Consider the following 12,377-nt stretch of genomic DNA (forward strand, 5'->3'; position numbering starts at 1 on the left):
AATGGGGGAGGGAGGGTGGTTATTAATAGAGACGATGAGCGCAAGCAGCTCAAATGGCACAGGGGTACTGAGACCCTGGAACCAAGGTCCCATCCTCCTTGCCCAGAGGCTCAGGAAGGGGAGGAAAGGCCTTTAGAATTCTCTCACTAAGCTGTCTGAGCCAAGGATCAGTCTGCCCAGGGACTCCTCTTCTTTGGCACCTCGAGGCTGAGATCCAAAGAAGCACTCAGGGAGAAACTGAAAACTGAGAGGGAGAGAGGAAGCAGGCAGCAAGTGGTGAATAGGAATTTGGACTGGGAAAGTGAGAACCAGGAGAATGTGTCTGGAGAGCCATTCAGAGACAATCCAGGCTGGAGCTGGAGGGACATGTGGGTGCATTTTGGGGGTTGGGAGGGTTTAAGATGCTATGTTTCGGGGAGGGAATTTCTGTTCACAATGGAACTGCCCTTTGAAAGTTCCTGGATAGGCTGGTCTTTCCTTTGGGAGGGCCAGATTTTGGCAGGATAAGGGACCAAATTAACCAAATCCAGTAGTTAGGCTATCAGGGATGATGTGGGGGAAGACTTGACCAGTTTCTGCCTTTTCATCCCCATTTGCTGTTTGGGTGCTCAGTTTAGCCTGCTCTGCTAGATAGATGTCACTGTTTTTTAAAATAATTAATTAATTTATTTGTTTCTTTTTGGCTGCATCGGGTCTTCGTTGCTGCACGCAGGCTTTAGTTGCGGCGAGCAGGGTCTACTTTTCGTTGTGGTGCGCGGGCTTCTCATTGCGGTGGCTGCTCTTGCTGCGGAGCACGGGCTCTAGGTGCACAGGCTTCAGTGGTTATGGCTCGCGGGCTCTAGAGCACAGGCTCAGTAGTTGTAGTGCACGGGCTTAGCTGCTCCGTGGCGTGTGGGATCTTCCTGGACCGGGGCTCGAACCCGTGTCCCCTGCATTGACAGGCAGATTCTTAACCACTGAGGCCGCCACCAGGGAAGTCCCAGATGCCACTTCTCCCTGAAGGGGTACACATAGGCTTCTGACCTGCCAGGGCTTTACTCTCTGAGGCTCCTACTTGGGATTTTCTTCAAAGGGAGCACACACCCCATAGGATCTGGACTGTCCCATTCACACTGGTCAAGAGAAGCCTCTGGGAAAGGGCACAAGCTTGAGAGCCCCCTCCAGGGAAACCTGTCATTTGCCCGGCACCTTCCTCAGTAGCTGCGTGAACATCCTGGATCCTTCTCCATCTTCTGCTCAGGTTTTGTAACCAGCTGCTGCACCTCTGCTGTATCCACCACCCTGTTGTGGCTGCCTTAGGAAGTGGCTTTTGTAGTCCCCAGAATACCTTTCTGTCCCTCTGTGAGCTACCCACTCTTCCTGACCATGTCCTTTTCCCATCCTGAACTTTATAGGTTCAGGTTAGGGGCTGAAAGGTCGCCCTGCTCCCCTCTACTTGGCCTCTGCCCAGACCAGTTTAGCCTCCAGATTCCTCATCTTTTGTCCTTTTTCTCCATTCTCTCCTAACCCAAAGAAGCAATTAGATGAAAAAACATAAATAGCAAAAGGTGATTTCATCATCATTACCATCCTCCCCTCAAAAACCAACCAAAATTTTGGTCTCTTATGATTGAGTACCTAAAACTACCTAGTGAATGAAGACAGAATATTTAGCCTAGGCTCTCTGAGCCCTTCCTTTGAAATTCTGAGAGGCTGCATATTTGGGAGAAGCAGGGTCATGGGCCTGGTTATTGGCACAAATCTGCCCCCTGCTGGTAAAACTGGGGCAACAGAACTTCCCCTTCTCAGAAGTCTAATTCTAGCCGCCTTTCAGTGCCTTATCTTTTTTATTAGTCTCAATCCATGCTGATCCACCCTCTCTCTCCTTCTTCCCTCTCTCACCCCACCTTCAACTTCAGCCATTGCTTTCCCTTCATTTCCTCCAGGGTGTTGGGAAATGTTGATGGCGAAAGGCTTAGAGGGCCTTTCCAGATTGTCTAGGTTCTGTAAGCTGAGGCCTCATCTGAGAAGTATGGAGCAGGGGATGGAGAAGGGGAGAATCTGGAGAGAGAGAACTGGGGGAGTGATGGAGGTGGCTACATTGGAGCAGGACAGAATTGGTAGAGAAGAGCAAAAGACCAGGGGGTGAAGGGCAAAACAGTAAAAAATAGGAGGGTAGGAACTGAGAAAAGAGATCAGGAATCAGGAGATCAGGGGAATGAATTAGAGAAGATGAAGGGGAGACCAGGATTTAGGTATAAAACTAGAAGAGATGACAACAACAGAAGATATGGGGCATAAGTTTATTCTTGTGCACAAACCAAAGTACTGTGACCCACACTCAATATGCAAAGGAAATTATCAATTTCCAGATCAAGCAGCAAACGTGACTAGTGGTGGTCATGGTGAGAGGGGAGTCCATGTCCCTCTAGGATCAGAGATCAGGACCTGAAGCTGGAAAGAAATAAGAACTAGGGTTTGAGGGATGGGGTGGAACTAAAAAGAGGTTTTGGCTCTGGGTGTTTCCCTGCCCTTTCTCTGGTAGTTATGACAAGCTGCAGAAGACAGAGGGACAGATTCCAAGGAGGTAGCACAGATACCTGTCTTTCAACACTCAGCACACACTCTCGCATCCCTCCACCATCATCCCCCTTCACTCTAATACATTCTTCTCCCTCAAATTTCTCCCCAATCCCACTTTTGTACATGATTGGTTTCTTATTATCCAATTTTACTCTCTACTGTATTCTCCCACACCATGCTTCTCTCTGAGGCTCGATCAATTTCATTCATTTCTGTTCTGCTCCTGGTTTCTACCTCACTTTCCACATCATGGTTCTTTTCTCCTTTCTGTCTTAAGTTCATGAGACAATGAAGCCAATGATTTGTTCGTTCTCAGAGGACATTTTCTTTCTTTCTTTTCACTTCTTGGATGCTTTGTTGCTCAGCATGGGCCTCTCAAGTTGCTAACTTTCTGAAATCCCAAGGAACAGAATTCTTAGTTCTACTCCTGGTCTAGCTGGTATAACTCAACCCATACAAACTGCCCTGGTCCTTCGAGTCTCCTCATACTCTATGAATTTCACCCGATGCTCTACACCTGCTACAGACGATGATCTTTAACTCTAATGAGTCTCTTTCTCCCCACCAGACAATCTATGTGAGGATAACTGACTCTTCTTTCATTAGTGCAAGGGTAAGACCCAGATTGGGTCTTTATTTAGACCGCTCCTCTTACTCTTGCCTAAGACAGAAGAGCACATCTGTGTGCACGCACACACTTGCACACACACGCCTAGGAAAATGCCAGCCAAGCTTGGGAAAGAAGAGTGAGGAGCAGCAAGTGATTTCGTGCAAATAGGGGTCAGTTCAGTCCCTTTGCTGCCTGTCTGGTGGTGAGCTTCTTGCCTGAGGTCTCAGTGGTAACTTCTCTGTGTCTTTCTCATTGACTGTTAAAACAAGGCCCACAGAAAAAAGCACAAATGTAGAGAAATGGAGACCAGTGGAGGAGTGTAGGTGAAGAGACAGAGTTAAAGACAGAGATCCAGGCAAGGAACTACAAAGAGAAGCACAGACACCAAAGCAAAGATAGTATTATAGGTTGGAAAGCAGCAGGGAGGTTAGGAGTCAGGAGGAAGCTGGGAGATGGGACACCAACTCCAAAACTTTCTCTGGCAGGAGGGAATTTAGCCTGCAAAGGAGGGGGGGCGGGGGCGGGGGCAGGCGGGTTGGGTAGAAGCAACTTTAGGAACTAGATATTCCACCTCCCCTTGGTCCTGGGAGCCGTGCCCTGTTCAGTGGTGGCCTGCCCCAGGCCTCCACACATGAGCCTGCAATCCCGTTCTAGTAGCTGAGAACCGGGGCCTGGCTACCTGGAAGCCACAGGAGCTGGGGGAGGCCCCAAGACCCCTGGGAGACTCTGGAGGAGGGGCTGGGCTAAGGACAGGGGCTGAGGCCTGCTCTGCCCTCCAGATGGGCTCATCCAATGTAGTGGCTGCTCGGGGGGCAAGCACAGTGGGTGCCAGGGGCTCTGCAGTGGGCTGGGGCGCTGGAGTCGAAAATCGGCGGATCTCCTGGACTCGGGCAGTTCTGGGAGGCACTGAGGAGGTGGGTCCAGGAGTCGGGGGAACCTCATCAAAACAGAACATGGCACTTTTAAGTTGGTAGGGCTGGTGCCGCATGAAATCCAAAGCCTTAATGCCCTGCTTGGGGGCTGCCCGAGGCCCTTGGGATTGGATCTTACTAGGGAGAGTTCGGGCAGCTTGGGGGAAAAAGGGTGAGAGCAGTGGGTTGTAAGCAATTGGAGGTGGGGCACGGATATTGGGTGAATATTTCCAGGAAGGGGGCAGGGAGGGGGTAGGAGAAGGGCTTCTGGGCCGCGGGCCAAGGCCAGGACCAGGTGCTTCCACCACATACCTGTCCGCTCGGCTCTGACGCTTGGCAAACAGCTCCCCACCCCTGCCCTGAAGCCTTGGTGGTTCAGGGATTCCAGCCGAAAGGGCCGCCCCATTCACTAACCCATCGAGGAACCCTCGAGAAGGGGGCTTGGGAGCCACTGGGGGTGGAGTCTTAGGAGTCGCAGGGGGTGGGGTCTTGGGAGCCATTGGAGGCGGGGTTTTAGCTGTCACGTGAGGCAACGTCTTGTAACTCCTGCCCCCTGGTGGCTGCATGAAGTTGCAGGCTTCAGCCCCGAGGCTCAGGGCATCCTCCTCTGGACAAGATTCCGCACCCCCAGCCCGGGGTTTTTCATCCAGGTTCTGCACCAACGATAGCAGCTCCGGGTTGGGCGAGTTCTTCGTCTCCTCATTTCCCGGTCGGAACATCTGCTTTCGGGTCCCCCGACGCCGGGCCTCCTGGAGGATGCCGGTGCGAGCAGCTGGCACGGAGATACGCTTCTCCCGAGCGCTGGAGGGCTCAGGGGCTGCGGGGCCAGGGGCGGGGGCCTCTGGGCGTGCAGCAGGTCGCAGAGGCGCCGATAGGAAGATAGAAGCGGTGGAGGTCATGGCAGCTCCGCTAGAGGGGGCGGGGGGCTCTGGGGCTCCGCCTGGCGTAACAGGACGATTGGGGGCGGGGATGTATAGGGAGCTGGTGGCCGTCACGGGGCCGGAGGAGCGTGGGGTGCTGGGGGAACCGGGGGTTGACACGTGGCTGGGAACCCCTGAAGAGAAGCTGGGCAGAGGAGTGGTCCCCTGCGGAGAGGACAGGAAAGGCGGTGGGACGGCGCTGAGGCCTCCCAGGCTCTCATTTGCCCTCTTGGGAGCCAGGGGCCGGAAAATAACCGAGGTGGTACCTGGCCGCTGCCCTTGTAAGCCCGGAGTAAACGGCCTGGCTGACCGGTTAAAGATGCTTGGAGCTGGGGTAGAGGCTCCACCGCTAGGGAGGAAAGGTCTGGGGCTGGCTGCAGGGGCCGGCGAAGGGCTGGATGGGAGCACAGCCGCCTCTGGCGGAGCGTTTTGTGCCCGAGGTGGTGACTGCAGGCCCTGCCCGTTGAGCGTGGCGGCTGGACCATCCCCGGCCGGCTCCTGGGTGCTGGAGTCTGCGCGCTGGCGCTGCTGTGCAAAGAGTTGGGCCCCTCGCCCAGAGGCCTCACTCAGCTGCCCTCCCAGCCCCGGGCCCTGGCCCTCTGCTGCGCCTGAGCTCGGCCTGGCCAGCTCCATGTCCAGGTAGGGGCTGTCCCAGTCGGACTGGTTGGTGAGGCTGCGGGCGTCGGAGAAGGCCTCTTCGTCCAGCTCGGACTCACTAGTCGGAGGGACGCCGTCCTCCTCCCCAGCGCCTGTCCCCGCGGCAGCCCCAAAGCTCACTAGGGTGTACTTCTTGGCTCTCTGCCGACGTTTCTTAAACATCAGTACCCCCTTCGAGTGGGGGTTGGGGGCTGCGGTTAGCAGGGATGCAATCGTCCGGCATTTGGTCTTGGCCTCCTTCACACTTCTCTCTTGGAGGCTCTCTGCCCTTTGCAGTTCTGAGGAGAGGAGGAGAATGGCCAGTGAGCATCTTCTGTTCCCCAAGGCTCTCACCCGTCCCCCGCCCCCCCAGCCATCTCCCTCAGGCCTCCCACCTCTGGTCTTTTCACTGGCCTGACCCACAAGGTCTCTCCTGCCTTTGGCAAAGTCCTCTAACTTGGGGCCAGAGTGGAGGTGAAAGGTGAAACCAAGGACAGTTGAAGGGAAGGCAGAGGGTAGTTGGCTGCCCTGACACCACTCTGACCACAGCTCTCCTCCTATCCTCTCTTCCCTCCTATCTTTCAGGAGATTGCTCTTACCCACACCACACGCATGCCTCCCCTGCTTCCCTCCATTCCTGGCTGGAAATGTGAGGCTGAGGTAGAAGGGGGTTTACTTCCCATGGCAGGCAAGGACATGAAGCAGGTCCCAGGGTAAGAAAAAATAAGAAGGGGCACTTTTCTCCCACCAAAGAGACCCTGTTAGGGGACTTCTCAGAAAGTTTGGGACTTATCCCCTCTTCCTACCCCTTACCCTATAATAAGGACACAAAGGATCCTTAGCAATGAGGATCTTCATTCATAATTCCACTATCATCATGTGATCCACATCATATACATCCAGAGAAATAACTCCCACCACACATCACTTCAACAAGAATATGGCTCTAGGGAGAGGTGGCTATGGGCATATTTTCTCATCTGTACTTTTCTCTCTCATCCCCATATACTCTAGCTTATATACATCCTAGTTCATATACACATGTATAAATACACGTGTCCACACAAAAACATACATGCATACTCAAGGTGGCCCTTCTTCCCAGAATTCCCCTAGCAGAGACACTGTCACTAACAGCTGGGGCAAAATTTAAGTGCCTTCTAAATCCAAGGTGCTCCTCTGTGCCTCAAACCCCTGCTACTCACAGGCAGGGATGGTTTCAGATCTGAGATGCAGGAAAAGCCAGAGTGCTGCTCTCCAAGGAAAGCTTCCAGATCTTTAGGATATCTCAAAGTCACCAGTTGATACAGTCTCCTTTCCCCCAAGCTGAGGGTGGGAGTGGGGTGGGCTTCTTTGACAGTCAGAGCTGCCCCCTATTTTCCAAGCCTTCTGGGTAGAGAGCTCAGGTAGACACTACCAGGCAGGCACGCAAGCACTGTGTGCTAAGGGGAGCCAGGACAGGGTTTCCCATGCCATGTGGGGCCTGGGAGGTGGAGCCAGGAAATGGGAACGCTGCCCTGCTGCTAGGACCCTGACTCGGACACAGATACTCTCCGATCCATGATCCCTTGTTCCTCCTGAAAAATTCCTGAAATTCCATCTACGTTCCACTCAAGATATCACAGCTCCCTTCTGATTAGGGCTCTCATTCCACCCATTCCAACGTTCATACCACACAATAGTACTGTGGACTAGAGATAGGCACTGGAGTCATAGTTTAGTTCAGATTTTTGGTTCTTGGGAGAGTTACTTCATCTCACTGAAGTTCAGTTTCCTCATCTGTAAAGAAGGATGATAACATAACGTCTACCTCATAGGGTTGCTATGAGGTTTAAGTGAGATAATGTAGGTAAATTTAGCATTTAACCTAAGCCCCACTGTGAGTAATTATTACTATCAAAGCTTTCTTGACACTAGCTGCACATGTATCCAGACACTTTCTTGTTCACTCATATCTTCTCCCACGGACTCCCACATACATGCTTTCATGTATTCATAGATTACTCACACTTCTCTCTCACACATACACCCTCTCTCCATGAGTTTTCCATTGCTCATGTGGTCACAAACCCCTTTGACATGTGGCCATAGCATCAGCCCATTCTGAGAAAAGGGCAGTGAAACTCCTAAGAAAAGAAGGAAGAGGAAGGAAAAAAAGGAGGAGGGGGTAAGGGAGTAAGACCTTTCCCAAAGACCTCCCTTCCCAAACTGTTGATGTAGTCCCCTCCATTCTAGATTCCAGAACTCTCTTGGCTGTGGGAGGGTAGTACCTGCATAGAACGGGTCCTGGAGCTCAGGAACTGGGCTTGGGGCTTTGTCGCAACTGGCTTGGCTGAGAGGCTCTTGGCTGATGGGCTCAAAAGTCTCCATGCCGAGAAAGGCAGTGTTGGCTGGAGCAGGACCAGTTTGAGCCACCCCCCACGCCTTTTAAAGCCCCTTTGTCTTATCCCCAGAGCTGGCAGCTGAATGAGCTCACTGTGCTATTTTTGGAGCCTGGCCCCCTCCCTTCTCTGGGCTGCCCCACAAGCCCTGGTATGATGGACATGGGCACCTGCCTACCCTTTCCCCTACCCCACCACACTGGACAATGAGGTCTGCTTGGCTAAAAATATCCCTGAGCTACTCACTAACTACAGTCTCACCCAGCATGATGGGGAAGGGAGAGGGTGCTAAAATGAGAATTGGGGATAAGCATGAGATCGTGGGTGTGCATCTGGAATTTCTTTGTGGGACATGGGACACTCTCAGGGATGTCAGATGGTAAACTGTCACGTCCTTAGCCTCTATTCCAGACTTAGAGGCACAAAATACTATGGATCAGGAATCAGAATGGTGGAGGGGAGGAACGAGAGATGAGAACTAGAGGGGTAACCCTGAGATTTCCAAGGTGACAAGAAAGGTCTCTAGAGGAGGGGTATGGGAGGCATAGACAGGGAGAAAGTTCACTCTTAGACTTTGTTCTGTAGCTCACATCAAAAATAGTAAAGAGCCTGAGATAAGTGGAAGTGGCTTTTTCTGCCGGGGCCTACATTCTCGCCTAAGATAAGAAGCCAAAGATCCCTCCCTCCACCACTTCCTAGAGATCTCGTGCCTATTCCATAGCCTCCCAGTCCCCAGGAATCCTAATGGAACTAGCAATGTCAAAGGTAGCTCTGTTGCTGTGCCTGCAGTTAACACTGAAGGGTCACTTTTTCCCTGTCCTGCTTCCAGATACTCCCCTGACCCAAGTCTGCACTCTGCCCTCACCCCGTCTGACGCCTAGCAAAATCATGGCAACGACAAGCAAACCCTTCATCAATTCATGTCCCTTTCCAACTTCCCTACTTATCCTGTTCCTGGGTTGGCTTGAGCCCCCTGTACTTTTTTGTCACTCTAGTTCAAACAGCAAAACTAATGGGGATCGTGAGAATAATTATTTTCCCCTCCTATCCATTACTCTTCTCCACCTGTCCCCAAGACTGTATCCAAGGGAAGCATAAGGTAGGTGGAATGTATCGTTATGGAGGGTTAGATTTAGGGCTCAGACTGAAGGATCCTGACTAAGGAAAAGGAGTTCAGGCACTCACTGGCTTGTTTGGCCTTCTGAGTATAGGTGGTAGTCAGATCTTCTGCCACTGGGTGGGGAACAGGCCCCACCATAGGGATGAGATGAGGGCCAGGCCGGAGGGGGCCATGGGGCAACAGCAGGGCCTCAGCCGGGGGTGGCTGAAGGGTTGTCCCATCCTCCCAAGATGGGGAGCTCACGCGGCTGTCATCCTGGCTGGGAGGGCCAAGGACACCAGGTGCTGGCTCTGCGGGGCTGTCAGACAGGTAGACCTCGTCAGGTGGGGCTCCTGGAGGGGTGGGCCTTGTTGGGCCTCGGCGGCGGGGTCGGCGGGGCTTTTCCTGGGTGGCTGGGCCATCAGCATCACTGTCTGTCTCTCCATAGTAAGCCTCACTGTCAGGGGGAGAGAGGAGGCTCCCAGGCTGGAGAGGCTGGGGAACTGGAGCACCAGGGGGCTCAGGACTCAGCGGAGACAAGGGTGACAGTGCCTGAAGCTCACCAGGGGATGGAGATCGCACAGGCCCCTCGTCCTCTACCCTGGATGGAAAAGAGGACAGAACTTGAGAAATGAGCTGGATGACTGAGAGCTAGAGAGATCTGGAGGAGATGGGAGAAGGATGTAAGGGGAGAGAGGGGACTGGCATGTAGGTGAAATGGATGGGCTGGGAAGAATGGAGATCTGAAGATGAACTGGTAGGCAGATCTGCTTGGCAGGCTTTGACTGGAAGTGGGTTTAAAGAGAGATGTGATGATAAATAGACAGGCAAGGGGCCTAAATAGGCCCACGCACCCACATTCAAGTGCTTTGGGAGGCATACACAAACATCTGTACTCCAGCACAGATACACAAGCAGAAGTGGGTACTTGTCAGTAGCTGAAGTCAGGCCAGTGAGACACAGAGCTGAGACAGGCAATGGAAGCCCTGGACTAGGGGGATGGGTGTAGGCTGGGGTGGGAGGGGTCCATACCGCCGCACGGTGAGGACAAGCTGATTCCCTGAGTCATCGATGAGGCTCATGGCTCTGGCATGAGAGAGGCTGGTGCAGGAGACCCCATTGACGGCCAAAAGCTGATCCCTTTCCCGGAGTCCTGCTCTGCCAGCCTGGCTCCGTCTTCGGATCTGAGAAGGTGTTGGAGGAGAGACTGTAGGTGAGGGAGGGCTCCAAGGGGGGAATAGAATGAAAGGAGTTAGGACAGGAGGGACCGGTGTGTGGATGGAATTTTACTTTACAGGGTAAGAAAGGATGGGGAGGGACAAGGGGTGACAGTTAAGGGGGGGTCAATCTAGAGGGAAGGAGGTACAGATTTGTGAGAATAACACATCCTTTAAAGGGAGGTAGGGTAATCACTGAATGAAAAAGACAGGGAAAACTGCAAGGGGGGACGGGACGTACTATTGTAGAAACGGTGGTTATCCCCTCAAGATTTTCCTCCAAAGGAGATATCTATGCTAGCCAACAGTTCTCTTCTAGTCCTTGGAGTCCTAGGCATCATTATCTACACAGTCAAGATTTTAGAACAGTACTCCAGATTGGAGGGAGTCCAGCAGATTCTGAAGGATTGCGATTGTGTATGTATATGTGTGCCGGGTGTGCACACACATGTACATATGTTAAAATAATAATAGTAATAGTGGCTATCATTTATTGAGTGCTTACTAAATGTTAGGCACAGTGCCAAGCACTCTACATGTTTTATTGAATTTAATCCTTAGAAGTTAGTACCTATGGAGTAGGTACTATCATTACCTACATTTTACAGTTGAGAAAATTAAACCTGTGCTATGAAACCAAAATGGTAACAACTTCATCTGACAGGTCATATCTTGCCATAACCCTCCTAGCCCTAAAAAAAGTCTTGCCTAGTGAGAGAAGGGATCTGGCGTAGGGAAAGAGGGGGACTGAAGGCTGGGGCAGGGGCAGGGCAGGGCTGGGCTGGGCTGGGCTGGGTGAGAGCCTCAGATCGTCACACACCAATTTAGTTAGAGAGAAATTACAACCTTCGCTACATTCCTGGAGTTTGGAGCAGAGGCACAGACCCAGGAGAGCAAAGACTGGATGGCCAGCCCTGGGCCTCTGCTCCTATGTTGCCAGCCCTGGACCTCTGCTTCTATGAAATTGAGGCACAGTCTTCCTTTTTTCTCTGCTCCCAGAAACCAGGAACTCCCTTTCTAATAGCCCGCCACAAGAAGGCTGTGCTCAGACACTACTCCCCCCGTCAGATCTGAGCATGCTTCCTCGACCACCTACCCACCCCCACTCCACTTCTTCACAGCCTCCCACTTCTCCCCCCACAGGCCACCACATGACTCTTCCCAAGTTCCCTTGGGTTCCCCTTTCCCTGAAACCTCAATATAGGCTCCCTTACCTTGGATACCTGTAAAGGTTTCCTCTGCTCGGCCCCCCCCTGAAGTCGGAAGCCCCAGGGGGCTCCCCCAGACAGTGTGACCAGCACCTCCTCCTCAGCACCCATCTCTCAGCTTGGCCTATGGCCCTCGGAGTTTGGACAGTGTCCCAGGGAGAGAAGTCGAGGTGCTGGTACCCCGTCCGGCCTGTCTGGCTGTCCTGCTTCTGCTGCCCTAGGCCTTCCACCCCACACCACACACCACAGGCAGGCAACTTGGCCCTGAGATCAGTACAGTCCAGCACACATGTCCTGTCAATCGAAGCTGTGCTCAAAATAGTTACCGGCTGTACTCCCCTCCCTCCCTGAGCTGTATTACTCCCAGAGCTAATTATAGTGAAAACTTCTGCCCTCCCCTGTCTCCCATTCTCCTGCATGGGCTTTTTACTCAGGACTCAGAGTACTAGCTCTGTGGGCTCTATAACTAATGTACATCCTTTCAGGGACTGTGCCTTCCCTGATAGGATCATGGACTAATCCCAACTGCTCTCCTCCAAAGCTTATTCAAAAGTGGCAGCAGCAGGGGCTTCAATTCCTGAGCAAGGAATGGCTGGGTTTGTCCCACAAGATTGCAAGATCCCCAGAAAAGAGTGCCCCTTTGCTGTATGAATTAACCTATTAATCAAAGTGGAGATTCATATCCCACTGCAGTGCTGGGTGCAATGTAGAGGAACTCTGTTCAGCCTGCTCCAGCTGAAGTGTTGCCTGTTCCATAAAGCTTTTCCTGCCCATCTCCTGACTCCCTACCTATAGAATTAATCCTTCCTTCCTCTGGGCAAAATATGTATCTT

General features: G+C 52.6%; 1 protein-coding gene across 3 annotated transcripts; it reads right to left on the bottom strand.

Annotated features, from left to right (window-relative positions):
• Position 1: 1 nt before the first annotated feature.
• On the bottom strand, positions 2-11,978 carry SYNPO2L (synaptopodin 2 like). 3 transcript variants are annotated; one of them, XM_082406851.1, is made up of 5 exons: positions 11,551-11,978; positions 10,152-10,343; positions 9,206-9,720; positions 4,396-5,938; positions 2-929 (listed from the first exon to the last, which is right to left on the bottom strand). In XM_082406851.1, the coding sequence occupies exons 1-5, from the start codon at positions 11,961-11,963 to the stop codon at positions 839-841; spliced, it is 2,754 nt and encodes a 917-aa protein (XP_082262977.1). In that variant the 5' UTR covers positions 11,964-11,978; the 3' UTR covers positions 2-838. The 3 variants fall into 3 exon arrangements, with proteins under 3 accessions (XP_082262977.1, XP_082262975.1, XP_082262976.1); XM_082406849.1 differs by lacking the exon at positions 2-929 and having other exon boundaries at positions 2,269-5,938; XM_082406850.1 differs by lacking the exon at positions 2-929 and having other exon boundaries at positions 2,269-5,938; positions 10,152-10,303; positions 11,551-11,797.
• Positions 11,979-12,377: the final 399 nt, after the last annotated feature.

This window comes from Balaenoptera borealis (genome assembly GCF_965194805.1).
Source record: "Balaenoptera borealis genome assembly, chromosome: 10".
Taxonomy (NCBI): domain Eukaryota; kingdom Metazoa; phylum Chordata; class Mammalia; order Artiodactyla; family Balaenopteridae; genus Balaenoptera; species Balaenoptera borealis.